Source organism: Lentinula edodes (genome assembly GCF_021015755.1).
Source record: "Lentinula edodes strain Le(Bin) 0899 ss11 chromosome Unknown C8R40scaffold_31, whole genome shotgun sequence".
Lineage (NCBI taxonomy): Eukaryota > Fungi > Basidiomycota > Agaricomycetes > Agaricales > Omphalotaceae > Lentinula > Lentinula edodes.
The window spans coordinates 208,347-227,345 of NW_025764337.1; the positions used below are offsets into that span (position 1 = coordinate 208,347).

Below are 18,999 nucleotides of genomic sequence, written 5' to 3' on the forward strand. Positions count from 1 at the left end.
CGTTGAAGTTCACAAGCTCTTTCTCCGAAATAGTCTGTTTAGACTTGTAAAGTAAATGATGGGAGGGATTCAACCGGCTGCCACTTCCGGACGCGGCCAGTTGTGGGTCAACAAACGTGTACAGCCTTGATCTTTTGGGACCCACTGGTGTCATCGAAAATGGATCCAAGGCTCTGTTCTATTCCCCAGAATGTAGTTGCGGCAACTGGTGAGTAATAAGAGTCTATCCCTGGTTCCAATATTTACTTTTGTGGACCAGACATTACTGCCGTCGTTGAACGAGGTCCTCCAGGAGCTCGATTGCCCGTTGCGGAACGTTCAAACTACACGATTGTTGTTTTGGTGAAAAATGGTCGCTTGCTTATCGTGCAAACTGAGGACATCCCATCTTCGGACGAATGGCGTACAATGTCATACGACGATGTAATGGCGGATTGTCGAGCTTACGAAGCGCTCCTCTCACAACGACTGTCAGTTGTTGTGCGTATTTTTCATCAAGATCTGGCCTTTAATTGCCTAAATTTTCAATTTATCAGGCGTCTCTTCTTGACACGATCGAATTCGAAAAGTCACAATTTGCGATCTTAGTATCCGATGCCCAGCAGAGTCGTCTAGTAGCACAACCTTTGGACGATATACCCCCACTTATAGCTCCATTAGGATGGCTTCCCCGAGTGCAAGAATCAGACTTACTCGTCGTTCAATGGCTGGACGATAGGGTACATTGTATATGGAACGACCAGCAGGTTGGTGAGTATACTTATACGTCAATCCACTTGTTCCTATATAATTTTCATTGAGATTTCTTTACAACCTTTGCTATTCCGAATCGATGGAGGTTACAACAGATGATCACAATAACACATCTCCTTGAAAAATCGAAAATTCATATCACTTACGAACCACTTGCTATCGTTCTACGGGGTGCTGAAGTGTCCGGCCTCATTATGGCCAGGGTTGAAGGGAGGTTACTCGAAATGCGAGACCGTTCTCTGGAAAGTTCTTTGCATCGATTCAGAGTTTTTCTATCTCATCATCTTGAACAGGTGTACAGTACCTTTACCCAGCTTCACGAATCAAATATCATGTTCGAGATCGAACCTTTTATGGACTGTTTATTGGTTCACAAGGGAAATCTTTGTCTCACTCAATGTGTTCATTGCTTGGTTCAGTACGAACCTGGGGACAGAGAGAGAGACCGACTCGAAGCCAGGTCTTGGCGAGCGTTGGACAAGCTCTTCGATGATCTCCCTCAAGTAGATAGGTCGCTGGTCGTGGACATGAACAGGTGCTGGCGTAAGCCGACTCTGCTCAATTATGTTCCCAATCCAGAGCCTTTGATTTTTCGCATTATCTATTGGACCAATACCTCTGCCGAGAAATACCAAAACGCCGAGAGGAAAAAGAAGGACAGGCACTCTACGAAACCTCACCTCAAGTCAGACACCAATAGCTTTATGAGACACAAAACGGCCAATTCTCTATGGAAGCCCGCTTATCATCCTTATGGTACAGACAAGTATACCCTTCTAATCTCCAGCCAACCCGAGATTGCTCGTCGTACTTCAGACAAGCACAATCGGAGAAGGGCCTCGAGAGTTGTTGTTCGAGGTGTTTCCATGGCAAGTGACTATACACTTGTAGATGTGGATGATGATACCACTGTAATCGGTGATGAGAGATGGATATCCTGACAAATGATTCGGGTGTCTTGACTAACGGAAGGGTTAGATTATTATGCATTACATGGCGTGGAGGTGTAGTATGTACATACTTCGCTCTATATATATTGACAATCCTATCAAGGGGATGCATGACAATCGCAGGAGCCCGTAGGTTATCTGGGACGACGGCTCGTTTTTGGTCAATTATTAAGCTTTCGGACCTCAGGATAAGATACAAGGATGAGGATATAAATTATACTGGCGGTGTCCGTTGCTCGAATGCCCTCAGTATTGCCATCGAAGTTCGATGATCAACCTTTGCCTTTTGGACCTGTATCCTGGATAGATATATGCACATTCGTTCTCGATCTACAAAATGAAGTCTTTCTTTCTATACGTTACAAATCGATACTACCATTGACGAGACGGTAGAATCTCTTCAATCACCCAAGAGGTGGTCATCCTCCACTGACAGGACCCGTCAAACTTGACACCACTGCTGTAAGCCACCAGCAGTGCCAGCCACAGTATCATCGCTAATCACCACTCCTTGGCTTTCACCGACAGATCCTGATAGTACTGATTGTTGGGAGAGACGGTAAGAGTGGATTTCATCAAGAAATTCACTCAAAAGATTAGAGGCCAACTTTGTTGCCAACGATGAAAGTCTCGAGAAGGAACATCATCGGGATCAATAGCGGCTGATCCAGTCATTGGAAGATCACCCATTCCGCGTAGCCCAACGTTTCAACGGGCCTACAACATACACCCATATACACCATCAAGCATAGACGTAGCCTATGATGGATCTTAGTATGGTATGAGCAGTTGAGAAGGCCTTCGCCGAGTTTTTTCAAGCTACCTACTAGTACTGAGGATTCCAACACCCTCAAATTCAAGCATCGTCACCAAAGCTGTCAAAAGCCCCATTCTGGACTTAAGGCGTGTTTCAGGGAAGAAAACAAGACTCGAAGTAACAGCGCCACTATCTGACCAACATATCAGTATTTTTTGGGTACTATGGTATTGGTCATCGCCGCTACATTCGAATATCCATACAGAGAGGGTCAGTTTGTTCACTTACCAACTGGGCTTCACTGCGCTCGCACTGCAATGACTGACAGCTGATGTCCTTAACTTGTGGGGGCTTGTACCTCTCGGAGGTCGTCAGGTTGCACAACCAGAAGTAAGCGCCATCAATAGTAGATTATCGCCCAGGCCAGATTGGCAATAATGCATAATGACTAGTACTCCCAATCGTATTTTCTCGTCTTCGTTAGGTTAAAAAAACTATCGGAGCTGGCGCAGCCGATGGTCTTTTCACTCAGATACTAGTCATCGACCACCGATGGACATATCGATGTCCTCACTCCTATCATTATCATTAGTATTCATCAGCATATAATTGCCCGACGCCCACCAGCACGAGACCTCTTACCAAGATAAATCACTAAGTAGCGTTGTGCACGTTGTGATTTGGAGTTATTAGCTCAGTGCCCTAAGCATCTCCAGTCATCTTGACTTGATTTCGCTCCGGTGTTCACTCAGTAACTGCCGAAAAGGAGCAGTCGACACAGAAGACCTAGCATTTTTGTGTGTTGTTTTTTTTCTAATATTCTCAAACCCGTCCGAATATACAAGGTAAGCTGGGCTTTACCATATCTGTCGCTTTTGAATGCATATAACCAATTGAGGGGGAAAGGACTCACCGAAAACAAATGTCCCAAAGAAGATGGATCGTCAACCGATAACACCGACTTACCGAGGCATTAAATTAACACAATTCTCGTGAACCCCTTGTTGACCATGGAACACCATAAGCTCGAGGTACAAACACGGACAGGCGATGTAAATCAATAAACAGTGACATTTCAATCTTGATACTACTTCATGAAATCGTGCATTAATGCTTCATAACAGATCGTTAGTTGTCGTCGAAACAGATACAATAGGATACAATAGAAGTAATCCCCAAACCGAACCCAGGAGAACGGAACGAAATTTCCACTAGACTACAGCGATACCTGAGCAAATCCGAGTCCAGCAATTGTCACTATGATTATCGCAAAAGACCTCCGTATGCTAGGCAGCGCTTGACTTCTGGTTTCGGAATTGGAAGCAGCTGTGGTTGTAGGAATAGCTGAAGCGCCCGTACTAGATGGTAATTCACCGTCAGTAGCTGCTGCTGATCCTAGGAGCGTGCTCTCCAAAGCACAGATGTTCCTCATTCCTTGAAGAACACTAGGAAGATCCGGTGCGCCAAGAACATCCGTCTGATTCGTTTGCTCAAAGCTGGATATCACTTCTCAAATTGAGAGAACACCACAGGGGGTTGACAAACTCACCAGTCAACGCATTGGGGAAAAACAGATTGGAAAGTTTCCGTGCAGGAGCATTGAATGACAGCGATGAACGCTCCAGGATTGAAAATGATCTGTATAATCCAACTAGAACTCAGATGGAAATCCTAATTTAAACGACAGGAGCTGACAGTTGTAAAATTGGCCAAGACGGGAGAAGCTTCGGCACAGTTCTGTATTGAGGAGTAGTTCTAGGATGTGTATGTCAACAGTCCTTCAAAAGGTGAGCTCATTGCAAGAATTTGGGAAGAGGTAAACTCACTGTTCACAAGATGTTATTCCCCCCCCCCCTCCTCAGATAGATACGTACCGCTTCGCAAATTGGACAGGACGCAGGAGAAGAAGGGAATGTAGGATCGACGTCCCGTTGTCGCAGGAAAATCGAACTGGGTATCACTAATCCGGGAGTCTCCCGAGGAAGGTCAAACGGAGACGCCCGCACAAGAGCGCCGAACAGAAGCGAAAGAATTGCGTGGAAGATCATAGAGTCGTAAAGCATAAGGAACAAACACAAGTATGAGCATACGGAGCTTAAGGAAGACTCAAGAAAAGATCTCTCGCGCACTGTCGACGTTGGTGGACAAAATGGGTCGCTGCTCATCAAAGCTCTCACACTTATTTACAGGTGAAATCTGCTTATCTAAAGTAGATCTCAATCTTATCAGCTTTCCTTACAACACAACGTCGAACGAGTCTCTGTCATGAGTCGTTTGGCTTTACACTTGATACCAGAAAATCGAGCGGGGAAACGCTAATGATAGTTCTAACATTTCTAACATTCCATGTAGAATGAGAAGCTCATTCTTCCACCAAACCTTTCCCTCCACCCAATCTAAACCGTTTGAAAACTCCTGGGTCCTCATCCAGACTCCAAGGAACCTCTTCTTCCCAATGTGTTATCACTACAACCGCTTGATCAGAGCCGATTCCTCCTCCGCCTGGTGATGTGGAGGTAGACGAAGAATCACCACGAAGATACTCCCTCGCAACTCTCACCATTATTTCATCCATTCCACTCCAAACCTCGTCCAATAGAATTAACGGAGCGCGTCCGACAAGAGCGCGCATGAGGAGAACAACACGCTGTTGCGGAAGGGGTAGAGATGGGAAGGAGGTCTTGGCGAAATCGCGCGTTACATCGGAAGGATAGCTTTGTGAAGAAGAATCTGGTTGTGTCCTCGTGCCTCCGACGTTTGCCCGTTCCCAAGCTTCCGGACCGAGTGCATGTAAAACTTCCCATACTCGTCCTACTCTCCAATTTTCTTCTTCATCCCATTCAGCTTGACCTTCCATTGCACCTTCGTGACCCCCACGTCCAGTCCTCATCAGGTGCGAGTCCGAAGCGACTTTCATGCCTATTCCACTCCCTACGCCTTTCTTACCTTTGGGTACGAAATCGCCGTCGAAACCTGTCCCGATTACATCCCAGACGGTCATATTCGAACGTCGTGGGAAGGCATCGAAAAGCTCTGGTGACATAATGGCTATGGCGGAACGTAACAGAGTGGTAGGTAGACGTGAACGGGGCTGAGAAAAGAGCTCGAGATGAGAGGAAGTTTCGCAAGGATTTTCGGATGGTGTATTCGAAACTGAATCAGAAGTAAGGTAGCGGGTTTGAGTATAGGACTGTGGATGGTCGCCAGTGATAAGTGATAATAGCGTTGTTTTTCCCGAGCCTAGGTACGAAGATGATTGATCAATGAGCTTGGAGGCTTAAAAATTCAAATACCATTTTCTCCAATAAGATGCCATCGTTCGCCTTGCCTGATCTTCCACGAAAGTTGGTCGAGCACTTTCCGATCGCCATATTGGACTTTAATGCTCTTCAAGTCAATTAAGACTCCACCAATCTGAGCCCTTGATTTTTCGGCGACTCCGTTTGTCTTCGGCTTCCCGTGCCAACCTCCCAAACTCCGCTCAACACTCCCCAGGACATGATCCCTCTCTCCTGCTATGACCGTCGAACCTTTAACGTATGCGACATGATCAATCCAATCAGGTAACGAATCCTGTGCTCTCAGGCCCAAAATCATTCTCGGCGCTTTTTTGGAGTGAAGGTCGTGTAATGTGCTCGAAAGCAACGGACGCGCCTTGACGTCAAGCCCTGTCAACGGTTCGTCGAGCAGTAACAACTGCGGCCTATTCAGGATAGCTTTGAGGATCCTCGCGCGACGTGTCTGCCCGTTGCTTAACGCAATAAGCGGAAGGTCGAGGAACTGATCCAAGCCCAACTGCGTAACTAAGTTGTTGAAGCTCGCAAGCTCTTCCCCTGAAATGGCCTGTTTAGGCTCCGGTGTGTCGTGTGGATCCTCGTAGGGCATACGCAGGGGAGGTATAGTTTCTGGAAACATATTTTGTCGCAGAGTCAAACGATCTTCTTCATGGACTGCACCATATCTTGCAGAGTAGTCATAGAATGCCCCGCCAGCCTGCTGCCGATGCCCGAATGCGACAATAGAGACACCTGAGTAAGGGTCAAGTCCTGTTGAAGAAAGAAAAGGAAATAGGCCGCCTGGAGGAGGAGGATAAGGAGCAATTCGATAACGCCCAAGGAGCATCTGCATATCCCGTTAGAAAAGACATCGTATAGATGTATCGTATAGAGCACTAACACTTAATAAAGCAGTCTTTTCCCCGCCTCCGCCACTGCCTATTACAGCCCAGCTTTCTCCGTCCTCAACCGTCCACGTTAAATCTCGAAACAATGGTTGCGCATACTTTCCATCGCCGAAACGATACACGTTAGCATTGCGGATGTTGATTATTGTCTCGAATTTGCCATTGCTGCTGGTGCTGAGTCTCCTGAGGTTGTTACATTGATTCGAACGCCAGCGATGCATGACTTTGTTCATTCGCGTTGGAAGATCCCATTCGAGTCAATTAGTATGATGAAGCAAAAATAATGGGCTCAGCTTGATCCATGATGGCGGATCCAGCCGGCATTCGACGGATCAATCCTTCCGAATGTCTTCTTCGTCCTTCGTCCTCTCAAGTGCCAACAGAGTCCCCCACCTAAGCGTTGACCTTCCGAATTCAGGGGTTGCGCTCAACACATGTCCTTAATTCTGTCTACTAGCCTCGCGGATCCACTGACTTAATTTTCACAGTCTGAGTTGTATAGCTGTTAAACCCCCTCCGTCACCCAGTCTACAACGTTTGGGACCCCAAATCTACTAGCTTCAATATGGGCCAATATCAATGCTGTTGTTCACGCTGTAGGAAGGGTTGACATGTTGACATTTTATTCAGAGCTGGGCGCCGAGGGAAAATTGTATCGAAGATAACATACTCGCTATATGGGATGGGATGTACACCTTGCTTGGACCGTCTATCGGATTCGGGAGAAAGATGGTGACACCTGGTTATCCCTTCAAATCGTCGCCGTCAACAGCTAAGCCCTACAGACTTCCTATACCAACTTGGACATTTGGGACTCTTGTTACTCAGGACGGCAGTAAAACAGAAAACAAACAGCGTATGGGGACCCACTCAAAACAATCAACCGGTCACGATATCCAAGGATTTTATTGTATTCTTATTTTCAGGTAAGGTATGAAGTTTTCCAATTGAAGAGTCGACCGCGGAAGATCTTGAACCACTTGGAATGATTCCTGAACCTACTAGGATGTCCACATGTGGTTTTCTCTCTCAACTTGTCTTGCATACAGCTTTTTGCGCCGCCAGACCTTGCTTGACTATACGGTGAATGTTAAATTCGTCGAAATCTGTGAATTTGACTCTAACGTTTGGGTTGAGCGGACTGAGTGCGAGAGATATGGGCATGTTTCCTCCGGACCATTGCCACTGTCCACACTGCCTAGTCCTTGAAATAAACAATTTCATGCCTTGAGACCCCTTAGTACTTGGAGTTTGATTTATCGATTCAAACAAGCCGAACGTGGAATGAGTGATGGAGACTGTCAAAAGATGATTGATCAACGAATTAATGCGAAAGAAAAAGTGGGGAATGGGCATGCTTGAATTGGATATAGGGAAACGATGCATGTACACTTTAAACTTGAGATGAAGAGCCTCTCGAATGTAAGTTCAGTTGGACCTCATTCCGAGCTGTTTTCGACGATCGAACAAAACGAGGGGGCCTCCTTCTCCATACTAGACAGAACTCCTAAGTGCTACATAGTGATACCGGACGTCGGGACCCGACAGTACCCGTTCAAACGCGTTCAATGAACAGACAGATCGATATCGAATGACTTGATTAAATCAGATTCAAGACGGGATTCCCGACAAGATCTATCTGATTTTCACAGGATTTTCAGCACCTATATGAAAACGTCATATTGTTCGTAGCTACATTTCTTCCTCCTCTTGCTCTTATACCAGAGGTTAAGTTGGGAACTTGAGTATTCTTCACCGGAGTCATTGGCCTCAGAGCTGTCTCCCTCGTCGTCCAAGAGAAGACAATAGCGATCAGGTGACTAGCCGAGACGCTTAACATTTGGTCTTTACTAAATTTGGGTGGTTGGAATCTTAAAAGTTGAAACTGTCACTTACACCTGTTACAGCTTAGGGCAGCCTGAGACTCAGACCATCCGGAGAAAGGTATTCTTCTGATTCAATTGGCGAAGTAGTTCAGGTCTCTTGCTTGCTTTCTCCCCTTCAAAAATCCAACTGGATGCTTACCACACAACGTTCACATTCTAATGGCTGCATTATATCTTCATAATGCGATATTTACCCCAGAACCTTCGGACAGTAACTCCCAAAGATCCTTTGCACATAGTCGAACTATCTCCTCTACTACACTTCGAACAACAACTACGGACTACTCACATCCAACTGAACCTCTACTGCAATCGACTAATTCTGGCTCTCTGGCCTATCAGGATCTATTATCCAGACAACCTGGATATCAAGATGAAGAAAGCGAACAGTGGACTGCTGAACTCTCTCCAGACAACCTCCCCCCTACGTACAAGGAAGGGCAGGACTATCGGGAGCATTCGGTACGGAGAAGACTTCGAATTCTCAAGCGTTCTCGTTTAGTGCTCAAAGCTGTTCTGGGTGCGTTGTTCAGAAAACTCTCTACTACTGGGCCACTAATTTCGTTGTTCCATACAGCGTTATGGGCGGTCTATAACACTGTTCGCTATTTCATTGCTTATACCATCTACGACTCATTACAAGGCCAGACAACCGCAATCGTGCTAGGGACCAGCACCGCTGTGTGTTTTGCTTTTCTCATTTGCGCAGCAGCCGTGTCCGCATTCCAACCACATCTTATTCGCGCTCACTTTCCCATTCATTCACTCCTTGTCATGCGCGCAGTATTCCGCTATCTCGCGGCTTTCTTTTTGGTGTCTCCTGCCATTGTAAACCTGGCGTTGACCGTGGTCTGGAGAAGCTCTTCAGTCTCCGAACTCATTCCAGAGTTACGCTGCAGACTAGATGTTGACGTCGTATGGTCAATCAATACAGGGATTTGTAATCGTACGACGCTAGCCGGGTGGTTGGGGCTTTCAATCTTTCGTCTCATATTTACTCTGATTGTTGTCGTAAGTTGACTACTTATAATCTATCAAGTCCTCTGCCGCTAATGATAGAGAAGATCTTATTCTTATTAGTATCTTCTGCCTACGATGGTACTCGCCGACCATCTCAATCTTCACAGCGTCGCAAACGCCAACGACGTCGCATGCGATCCGACCAATCTTTGCACAAATCTCCCCCAATCTCCGCGTCGTCCGAAGTTCCTCTGAACCCCGCTCAACCAAGCCGTCAATCGCCGCATTCTCCCGCTGTCTCTTACTCAGAGGGATATAATCGGACTGCCTTCCGAAGTTCCGGGACCTCCTCAATCTTCAACTCTTCTTCCTCTGAGGACGATGAGATTTCCGACTCGACCCGTTTCGATCCTGTACACATGCAACCCCGTTCAACACTTTCTTCGACTTCAACCCCTAGCACACAGAATGATCGCGAACTCAACAATTTTGCGGAGCGTTTCCGGGCCCTCGTCTCACAGATATCCCATGAGGCGGATGAAGCTCTACGGTTCGCTCAATCAGACGACACAGGTGAATTAGAGCCTGCACTTCTACCAGGAAACACGTACACGGATCTTCCTCGTCACGCTTATGACGAATTCGTTGGTGGAGAATATCCTCCGGACGATCATGTCCGTATTCTCAACGGTTTCGTTAGGCGGATGCCCACGATTGAAAGTCTGGGCAGTCGCGAGTTGACCAGTCTTGCGTCATCTAGAGACCAGCTGCACTCTCTTAGTCGACCGCCCACACGCTCCGTGACCGAATTCACAGGAAGTGAACCTCCGAGTCGGGCAAACAGTTTGAGCTTGACGGCTGCTATCGGCGGACATGGACTTACATCTACAGAAATGGGGGAGTTATTGGATAAGATTGATAAAGAAAATAATAGTATGGGGACAGGGTCGGGAGCGCAGTCTGCTAGTCGAAGTACATTCTCGTATTATACAGCACCTAGCATTGGAAGGACCTCCGATTCCCCGGTTCCGCTTACGCCAAGCTCGGAACAGTCCCCTTCTTCCCCCACGTCGGGGCATTCCTCATCTCTTTGAACTTCGTTGAAGTCAAATTCATCTCTGTTGTTGTCAATCTACTTATTCATCTATTTATTCGATTTTAGGCTTCTTCTCTGATTATACTGACTACTGGACACGATACACGGACTCCTCGAATTCTCCTCAGACTAATGTCCGCCTATAAGTGTAAAATCACTGTACTACTAGAGTCATCATAGAAGTTACGGACTATGTTCGCACATATTTGGATCCTTGCTTTGCCCATTTGATAGGAAATACGAAGATTAAATGCCCAAAGCTCCCAAAAGCCGGCCAAACACATTGAATTTGTGTGAGTTCATTGTTCAAAACGGTTTTCAGCTCAGGATAAACCCAATTTCTCCAACACGGTTTGTTCAAGATCCAATATCATGTAGTTTATTTAGGAATTACAGTGATCGTGTCCTCCACATGCAGAGAAGCGTGCCTCATTGGGTATACACAGCCAAATTGCAACGTACATAGATGATACAATCCACTGTTCTCAGGAACTTGAGCCCAATGACCAAAACTACTTCTCTACCGCGAAGAGAATGAAGGAGACAATCATGCCAATGACAGGATCCGTAGTTGAAGAAGTCCTTCGCGCGGACGTCAGTTCGTGGACAAGTACACAGTCAGCCAATACCAAAAGATGATGCTTAAACGTGACAGGGCTTTCCTTTCCTTTATGGGTGATAGCTAGTGTGCTTCTACTTGAGAATACAAATTTCAACACCAAAAGCAAAATAATTTGCAGCGAGATCATACGATAAGTATCATGCCCGTGACGAAGCTAAACGTCCTTTGGCAAACTCAACGAAATAATCGATCGTAGAAGGCCATGCAGCTGAACAGAGTGTCAGTAGGAGTAAATTAATTAGGGTATTTACCAACCTTCCATATCATACTTCTCAAACTTGGTATCGATACTCCGCATAAAATCAAGGAACTAGGGGACGAATGTAAGTGGAGTGGGTAATCAATGAATATTATTGAAACAAACCATGCTCCATGTATCCTTACTGACACCCTTTCCACCCTTCTCATTCAAGAATTCGAACCACCAGTCTGTATATTCGGGCCTCCATCCTTCTGCACCATTCATGTCCACGTCATCATCACTATCTGTTGACGAAATGTGCGAAAGGGCGCCACCCTTTAGACCATGTGGTATGAGAAGTGACCAAAACGCTTGGGCGGTTTCCATCGCTGCAAATATGAAGTCCATCGACCTTGATATGTGACATGGATAGGAAAAACCTACCTAAGCTCCTTGCTCCATCCGTTCGGCCGAGGTCAAATGTGTAGAGGTATACTTTCCGAAAGTAGGCAGAATCGGTACTGAGTTGGTGGCCGAACCGGGCCACGGCATTCTTCATTGCAAGTAAGGAGTCGCATCTGGTTCCAAGCATTAATGATTTCCGATGCTTAAAGGATTTTGGAGACGTACCCGTTAGCTTTCCATCCGTCTACCCATCCTTTCCTCGTCCAGCGACCAATCTCCGGGGCTTTAAGCTCGTATGCAACAGCAAGAAGGACAACATCTTCAGGATCTTTTTCCAAATCTTCGCAAAGCTTGATCGTGCCGTTGATCGTGATGTCTTCACTATCTGGGTCTAAGCGATGTTATAGCATGATAAAGCAACATCGATAATCGTCCGACCTTTGTATTCGTCGAATGAAGCATTTAGCTTGCTGGTCGATGGAGCGCTAGTCTGTGGTTTCGTCGATGTGGCGAAGGAATTTGGGTTGGAGTAGTATGCATCGACAGCAGCATCTAGGCGTTTATGTTTTTCAAGAAATTTCTTAGCATCCTTGTAACTATCTCAAGCTCCTGATCAGGTATCGAGGAACGATTTGTAGGAAAACTCACCTGGCCCCTGTTACACTACAGAATGAGGCTATGTCCACGTCGCTTGCTTTCGATTTTGAAGACTTATATGACAAGGTAACAGCTTATCGGTAAAGCGCATTGACTCAGATTTATTACACACCATCTCTTTTAATCTGTGCTTCTGTGATAATAATGTGAAAACTCCAAGTAGGGCAAAGACAACTAAAGCCAAAGCTGAGATGGAAAACGGGATTTTGGATGGACCAAGATAATCTTTAGGCTGTTGTTCGCGGAACGTCATCTGTAAAGTCTAGATTTAGCCGGCGGCCATGGCCGAAGCGGAGCTTAAAACCTCGGCAGGTAGTTTGTCCACAGCTTAGCAGGTTTACTCTGCTCTGAATCGTTCTCTTGTTGGTGGCGATATACGAATTTGAACAAGTTCGTGGTTCTCGCTCTTCACGAGCTTGCAAACCGAACCAAGGCCACGTACTAGCAACGTATTACTACCGGTGGTTCATTAATCACTCGAATGGGGGGCCCTGGCGACAATATTGGATGTATATGAAGACTTGTATGACTTGCTGTTCCCTCATGAGCTCTCATGCAGGTCTCAACGGATGAAACTGATGGTGTACGTTGTCTGATTGACAGAAAATATCCCGCTGGATGTTCTTCGCGAATTCAGCAACTCCAATGATTTTGGGACCATCTTACTCAGTTCTACATAGGAATCCTCTGGCCAATCCCGCACGGCCCTTAACTCCTTCTAATGCCGAACATGGACTAATTTGTTTTCTATCACTTGATGGAAATCAGCTCTGACTGGTTTTTGCGCGCATCTTCAGCTGCGTTTTGATGATTCTCGGTATCTGTCATCATGTTTGAAGGTCGACAATCCTCGTTTCGAGGTGAAAAAATAGAACATCGTTGGCAGCTGCGCTTCCAGCAGCTACTCCATATCTACAACCAGCTTAGACTGACACTGATGACACCAAATTACTTTTTCTCGGGATATGTATGAAGGTGTCCAAACGCAGTCTCCTGCCATTCCATTTTTGGATCTTGGCATCTTCATATATCATGTTGTTCTGCACTGGTGCTACTCCCGCATCTGTCGTATGTCATCGCACCACCCGCAAGCTGTATATGTATGGCAGCAGAATAATCCCTAGAGAGCCCGAAGTATACAGGAAGCTGAGAAAAGCACAGGTCATAGTATGACAATCACAAGCGCCGCAGTGATATCGTTGATCCAAGTGATGGTTCGACAGGACCACATTCAATCAAGCTGGTCAAGCATTAGTACGCTCTCTCAAAATCTCGAGCTGGAAGTCTCACAGTCATATTGTTTTTGCATAGTCAATGACTGCTTCTTAACAATTGGTATGCCTCTTCAACGGAGTTCCATTTGATGCCTACTTCCCCCATTTCGCGGTAATGATAAACATGTGGATAGTGTAATCATGTTTTACGGATCCATCCGACGCCGATACGGTACGAGAAAGAATATACCAAGCCCAACATCCCGAGTCCCTGAATTCTCTCACCCTCGCTCAATTCACTATTTGCGCATAGACTGCCACCCACGTTAGAGATAATGGCATGTGGGCTTTTTTGAGGAAACTTGAATTCCTGATTCCTGGAGGGGTCTGGAGCTCACGAAGTGCTATTTACGCTCCACTTTACCTCTCGAACAGCGTTGATGGTTGTAAGCATGCGAGCCTCTTTCTAACTTCGGAACGCTATGCTAATCTAGTGGTACGTTCATACGAATGACTACTTCCGTGCCTCGCGCGAAGCAATGGAAGATGGGGTATTAATTGTAGGTAAGCCGAAGATTTTACACAAAGCAATATTGAACTTTGATCCTCTCCCACCCTCGATCTTCTTTCGGGACTTACAGTGAATCTTCGTCAAGTATGACATGGTTCTAAACAGGGTGCCATCTAGGTTTCCCCGGACCACGGGAACGTGAGGCCCATAAAGGATTCAGTATGCTCAGTATAGTTCTATAAAGCTACCCACACGACCTTTTCGGTTCGTGAAGAATCCATCTGAAGTCGTGATATCCGAGGTCAGGAAGCTCGAAGTCGCTTAAAAATAAATGCCATAAACCTGTATAGTTAATGTTATACATTTTGTAATCTGCTCAGCGTAGCATTCGAAAAAAATTGGTGAATGTTGATACGGATCCATTGCTCAAATAACTCAGGACCGTCTTTGAATGAACTATGAACTGACAAATGCGACTTCGTTGCGTACGTGTGCCCCACCCCCTTTCTTCATTGCAGGGGTACAGGACTATTGAAGACCCTACCTCTATGAAACGCGACATGGTACAATAAATTACTTGTATGAGGCTCATAATACAGTCACAATACAGTCGGCAGAGAAAAATCAGGTGCGATACTTTTCACCTTGAGGCCTGACCCGCTTCTGAATTTTTTCCAGTCCAATTGGGGCCCGGGAACGATTTTGATTCTGAGAACCAATTTTAGAGTCCGATATGTATCTTTGTGTTCTCATCTACCAGTCAAGTAGAGCTCCTGCCACACTGACGATCTGAATCCACTCTCAGGCTCAAGAGGTCGGATTTTGTCCTTGTTCCGATTCCGAGGTCTTTCTAGCTTCTAGTACGATTTTACTATGACAGATTTCATGAACTCATGCTCAAAATACAATTTCCTTGACAATCCGATGTTGCTTAAACATTGGCTACATGATAAGACAGCTGTTATTATGTCGCTCCTGAAAATACACATGCGCATTAGCGTTCCTCGGATTAGCCTGAACTTGGAAGCCTTCTCCCAGTTCCAGTCGCTCGAGGGGATCCCATCGTTATTACACTTAAACGATCGTACAAGCTTTATTATGCTACCGACTTGGTAGCTCGTAGCATATATATATATATATATACTGTGGGACTGGCTAGGACTACATTTCTGGTGTTAGCGTTTGGCTGGCACTGTTACCATGAGTTTACTATAAACGTCGCGAAGTAGAAAAGATCCCGGGGCCCTGGCTGTTTTTAATATCCGAGAATGTGCAGACTTTCGAAGAGAAGCAACGAAGCTCACAACTCGGACTACTATCTCAGCGGAATCTGGTATTAAATGAGGCTACGGTGTACAACACACGTTCAGTGTCTACTATAAGTGTGAATGGGCCCATTGGGATGATTGGGAACTTGTATACCATGTAGAATGCGCGGCGGCGAAAGGAGGGTACTCGGACGTTCACGCGAGTGTCACTGTCTTGTCTTCGATGCGGTGAAAAGACAATCCGTGCCAGTGCTCCAATACTTTGAGTCAAGCACCTCCTCTATGACGAGGCATTTTGTGTATGCATGTATATTAGAGCTTACTCCAGAGTGTACCCTGTCCGAGTTGGAACGACGCGTCAAATCTACGTTTTGAGCACGTGTAAAGCACGTGGTGATGCAAGTGCCCATTCAATTTACTATTTATTATGCTGGGTAGAGTAGAAGCTAAGCCTAGCTAAGCATTTTTCAGTCTTACCGCCATTGGCTTTGAGGAGCTCGAGGCGGTTGTTCTCAGAATCATCGATATTGCTTGAGTCGATCGAAAGATGAATACTTCTTGCTCTTCTACTTCTAGAACCAACCAGAACCGAATTGAAGATGATGTCTGTTGTATAAGCGTATGTATATAGTGACTATAAACTCGTTACGGACTATCAATTTACGCCTATCACCTAGCTTTGAATAACCTGAAGCAATAATCATTCATTCGCCGCCACAAAAACCCTCCTTAGTAGAAGCCTTAAGTTCTCAAGTACAAAAGAGATTACCGTAAAGTTTATATCCTCAAACACGACCCGCGGCAGATGAGCATGAGGGGAAGAGGCGCGAGTTAAAGGATGGTTGCTCGACAACCGGCAACCAAACAGATCATTACGCGGCCCTGATAAATGAACCAACTCAGATGATTTGGCCCGTTTCTTCTTTCCACACGTTCACAATTTGCAGTTCACCTCGGAAATCACCTTCTTTCTTCTTTGATTTTTTCTCATTCAAGATCCCAGGAGAGATAGAATCGTGCTTCCAGGCTTTATAAAAGAGAATTTGACTCGCATACGCATCCGCTACCATCGCTTGTAATATCGCTTTTGTGCCATCAAGCACTACATTTTTCCGCTTCTTCTTGGCTCATCATCGATATCATCGGATACACAGACATCCCAGCTTCAACGTACAAACGACTATGACCTCCCCTTCCAACGCATTTCACCTTCGCCCGGTGTCAGAGAAGCGACATTCGTCTGCTTCAAACTCTCCGACAGCGAGCTCCGATAGTTCCTCACCGGCGGCGGAGAAGGGTAACGCGGTGACTTTTCGAGAGAATAACAACCCCGTCGTGCTGAGAGGTATGTCATTTGCTTTTTTATTGTCATATAGTACATTTTTATTCGGAATTTTTAGATCTCGATCTAGACAACACCTTGCGGGGCAAATTTCCAAATCTTCCAGCTCCGCCCACAGGCCATGACCTGATGGCGATGTTCCCTCCACCTGCGCCTTCTTTAGCTTCTATGCCTCCAAACCGGAGGACGGAGGCAACGTCGGGATATTTCCAGCTGCAAGAACGAGCGTATTTTGCTCAGGCAGGAAAGGAAATCATCCGTGTCAGAGTGGATGTTGACATGCGAGACATGGCTATGGATGTGGATGAGCGACCTAATACAGACAAGCGGCGGAGTCGAGGATTGGATGTAGATATGGATATGGCAGCCCGCAGGAGAGACGAGGAAGTGCGCTTGCCTGGGCCCAGCATACCACTACAGTCTCAAGTATCGCCGCACTTGGCGACTATGCGCAGCCCGAGAGATCATCGTGAGGACATAGAACACGCCTCCCCGAGAGACATACACTCAAAGCACTCGGCTCCCACTCATCGTCGTATGTCTATTGACAGCCCACTCTCACACTCTCCCCCGAACTCGAGATATGCGTTCTCACCTGAAAACGAACATGATCACCGAGATCTCAGACTCGCACCGCCTGAGTACATGAACCCTAACTCGGTGTATCCTCAACCTGACGAGTCAGATGAAGCTTGGCGCCGACCCATGCCGTACGCGGAAAGGAGAAGAGCTGGTAAACATACTCGAAGGGTCGTCGTCAAAAATTGATTCATTTTCTTCCACCGTGAGTCTCAAGTCAACATTTACATTTATTATTCTTCTTCCCACCGCGATCTACAAATCAATTCTTATGTTCATAAAATTTCCTTGCGTTACATCCATCGTTATTTGCTCTCTTGTTGATACTGTGGATCTTCCCGGGGATCTGTCGACGTCAATACGTCAATTGTCCTTGTCTTCTTTCACCTTGGTCCTGCGGAAGACTGTAGATGGATTAGAGCATCCGACATTGCTATCTGTCTGCTCCTTCCGGACAGATCTTTCAGCGTTGACATGATCTGACATGTTGTTCTCATCAAAGTGACGTGGACTTGAACTGACGAACTGTAAATCTCTAGAGCGCTCTGTATCTTTCCCTGCACTCAACGCTGCATCATGTTCCCCAGAAGCTGTCAATGTCTGTTCTATCACCAAAGTATTATCATGCATCATGACTTACTATCACCATTTGTGTAATTTCCGCACTACTCTTCTCCGCTTCTAGTATCTAGTGGGTTTCTTGAATGGGGCTTCGTATCCTCCGTCAGCTTGATGACTGCTGACCCCAGCAATGTTCTTTGAATCACCCCCGTTTGCCACGGTCCCAAGCCTTCGTCCACGATTTTCATTGATGCGTTCCTGTGACTTCTTCCTTGCACTTCGTTTCCCCACTCTTTGTCGAATCGCTCGCCATTGTTTTATTCCTTAACGTGCCTTGAACCCACCCTTTCTTGCATCCAGACTCTTTTGTATGTGCAACCCCTTGCTTGCCTTTGCTCGTAATGATCGTTACTTTTCTTGTTCATCATATTATACTGTAACATTTATGAAAATATTTCTGCCGTTCCTATCCACTACATTATAGTCTACTACTTTATGATAATTGCTTTCTTGTTATATGTTTTACCCTCTAAAGCCATGTACACATTCGCAGTACAATACACTCTCCATAGGCCAGCCTGGTGTATCGTGGTGAGAATGTGGCTTGATAGGTACGGGGAGACTATTGTGCCAGAGATTTCATGATAGATCATGATAGTACAAGGGTTATAGATATAGATACAACACAAATGACGCTAGAATCTATTGAACGGCTCGGACATTATGCATTAAACAGGATGCTGCAGGAAGCTGTACGTATAGTTCACTTACAATGTCGTTGTACAAGATATCAACTGCCAACGGTATTGAGGTATCGATTCTTTTCGGAGACTCGGTCCTTAGTGGAGTGTAATTTATCAGATGCATGAACCGTATGGCGTATGGCATGGACCTGTTGTGTTTAATACAGCTGTACGGCCAGGTTGGAATAGGCTGGATGGCCAGGATAAGACAGATTAATTTCGAGGATAATTATCAGAATGACATGATGAACCCACAAGAGCCGCGCGAGGCCCTGTGACGGTAGTTCGACCGAGAATCGACTTTTAGAACCATTGCGAATTGGTTCAGTCA

General features: G+C 45.9%; 8 protein-coding genes across 8 annotated transcripts; 4 read left to right on the forward strand and 4 right to left on the reverse strand.

The window, feature by feature from the left end:
- Positions 1-159: 159 nt before the first annotated feature.
- On the forward strand, positions 160-1,694 carry C8R40DRAFT_1173563 (uncharacterized protein; the record flags this gene model as incomplete). The annotated part of the gene is made up of 4 exons (XM_046232038.1): positions 160-208; positions 260-480; positions 537-750; positions 802-1,694. 4 exons carry the CDS (start codon positions 160-162, stop codon positions 1,692-1,694), a joined length of 1,377 nt encoding a protein of 458 aa, XP_046083565.1.
- Positions 1,695-3,513: 1,819 nt separating this feature from the next.
- On the reverse strand, positions 3,514-4,611 carry C8R40DRAFT_1116990 (uncharacterized protein). Its single transcript, XM_046228639.1, has 4 exons — positions 4,335-4,611; positions 4,156-4,215; positions 4,010-4,098; positions 3,514-3,956 (listed from the first exon to the last, which is right to left on the reverse strand). The coding sequence occupies exons 1-4, from the start codon at positions 4,521-4,523 to the stop codon at positions 3,677-3,679; spliced, it is 618 nt and encodes a 205-aa protein (XP_046083566.1). The 5' UTR covers positions 4,524-4,611; the 3' UTR covers positions 3,514-3,676.
- On the reverse strand, positions 4,534-6,942 carry C8R40DRAFT_1116993 (P-loop containing nucleoside triphosphate hydrolase protein). Its single transcript, XM_046228640.1, has 4 exons — positions 6,637-6,942; positions 5,754-6,582; positions 4,648-5,700; positions 4,534-4,594 (listed from the first exon to the last, which is right to left on the reverse strand). Exons 1-3 carry the CDS (start codon positions 6,874-6,876, stop codon positions 4,823-4,825), a joined length of 1,947 nt encoding a protein of 648 aa, XP_046083567.1. The 5' UTR covers positions 6,877-6,942; the 3' UTR covers positions 4,534-4,594; positions 4,648-4,822.
- A 1,746-nt stretch (positions 6,943-8,688) lies between these two features.
- C8R40DRAFT_1173566 (uncharacterized protein) lies at positions 8,689-10,583 on the forward strand (the record flags this gene model as incomplete). The annotated part of the gene is made up of 3 exons (XM_046232039.1): positions 8,689-9,049; positions 9,107-9,540; positions 9,594-10,583. The coding sequence occupies 3 exons, from the start codon at positions 8,689-8,691 to the stop codon at positions 10,581-10,583; spliced, it is 1,785 nt and encodes a 594-aa protein (XP_046083568.1).
- A 761-nt stretch (positions 10,584-11,344) lies between these two features.
- Positions 11,345-12,703, reverse strand: C8R40DRAFT_1173567 (defective in Cullin neddylation protein 1; the record flags this gene model as incomplete). The annotated part of the gene is made up of 8 exons (XM_046232040.1): positions 11,345-11,415; positions 11,463-11,517; positions 11,572-11,777; positions 11,833-11,966; positions 12,019-12,184; positions 12,232-12,389; positions 12,442-12,503; positions 12,563-12,703. 8 exons carry the CDS (start codon positions 12,701-12,703, stop codon positions 11,345-11,347), a joined length of 993 nt encoding a protein of 330 aa, XP_046083569.1.
- A 548-nt stretch (positions 12,704-13,251) lies between these two features.
- Positions 13,252-13,909, forward strand: C8R40DRAFT_485390 (uncharacterized protein). The gene is made up of 3 exons (XM_046235219.1): positions 13,252-13,617; positions 13,674-13,704; positions 13,762-13,909. Exons 1-3 carry the CDS (start codon positions 13,420-13,422, stop codon positions 13,812-13,814), a joined length of 282 nt encoding a protein of 93 aa, XP_046083570.1. The 5' UTR covers positions 13,252-13,419; the 3' UTR covers positions 13,815-13,909.
- A 2,716-nt stretch (positions 13,910-16,625) lies between these two features.
- Positions 16,626-17,553, forward strand: C8R40DRAFT_1071700 (uncharacterized protein; the record flags this gene model as incomplete). The annotated part of the gene is made up of 2 exons (XM_046226368.1): positions 16,626-16,788; positions 16,844-17,553. 2 exons carry the CDS (start codon positions 16,626-16,628, stop codon positions 17,551-17,553), a joined length of 873 nt encoding a protein of 290 aa, XP_046083571.1.
- Positions 17,554-17,727: 174 nt separating this feature from the next.
- C8R40DRAFT_1071701 (uncharacterized protein) lies at positions 17,728-18,578 on the reverse strand (the record flags this gene model as incomplete). The annotated part of the gene is made up of 5 exons (XM_046226369.1): positions 17,728-17,964; positions 18,005-18,052; positions 18,109-18,217; positions 18,270-18,341; positions 18,418-18,578. The coding sequence occupies 5 exons, from the start codon at positions 18,576-18,578 to the stop codon at positions 17,728-17,730; spliced, it is 627 nt and encodes a 208-aa protein (XP_046083572.1).
- Positions 18,579-18,999: the final 421 nt, after the last annotated feature.

Excerpts from the sequence above, each read along its gene's own strand:
- C8R40DRAFT_1116990 (XM_046228639.1), bottom strand. The coding sequence starts at position 4,523 with ATGCTTTACGACTCTATGATCTTCCACGCAATTCTTTCGCTTCTGTTC. Across the intron at positions 4,099-4,155 it reads TCTTGGCCAATTTTACAACT|ATCATTTTCAATCCTGGAGC; the intron begins GTCAGCTCCTGT and ends TGGATTATACAG. Across the intron at positions 3,957-4,009 it reads TTTCCCCAATGCGTTGACTG|CTTTGAGCAAACGAATCAGA; the intron begins GTGAGTTTGTCA and ends AGTGATATCCAG.
- C8R40DRAFT_1116993 (XM_046228640.1), bottom strand. The coding sequence starts at position 6,876 with ATGAACAAAGTCATGCATCGCTGGCGTTCGAATCAATGTAACAACCTC. Across the intron at positions 6,583-6,636 it reads AAAAGACTGCTTTATTAAGT|ATGCTCCTTGGGCGTTATCG; the intron begins GTTAGTGCTCTA and ends CGGGATATGCAG. Across the intron at positions 5,701-5,753 it reads GCATCTTATTGGAGAAAATG|GCTCGGGAAAAACAACGCTA; the intron begins GTATTTGAATTT and ends CTTCGTACCTAG.
- C8R40DRAFT_485390 (XM_046235219.1), top strand. The coding sequence starts at position 13,420 with ATGAAGGTGTCCAAACGCAGTCTCCTGCCATTCCATTTTTGGATCTTG. Across the intron at positions 13,618-13,673 it reads TGAGAAAAGCACAGGTCATA|GACCACATTCAATCAAGCTG; the intron begins GTATGACAATCA and ends ATGGTTCGACAG. Across the intron at positions 13,705-13,761 it reads ATCAAGCTGGTCAAGCATTA|TCAATGACTGCTTCTTAACA; the intron begins GTACGCTCTCTC and ends GTTTTTGCATAG.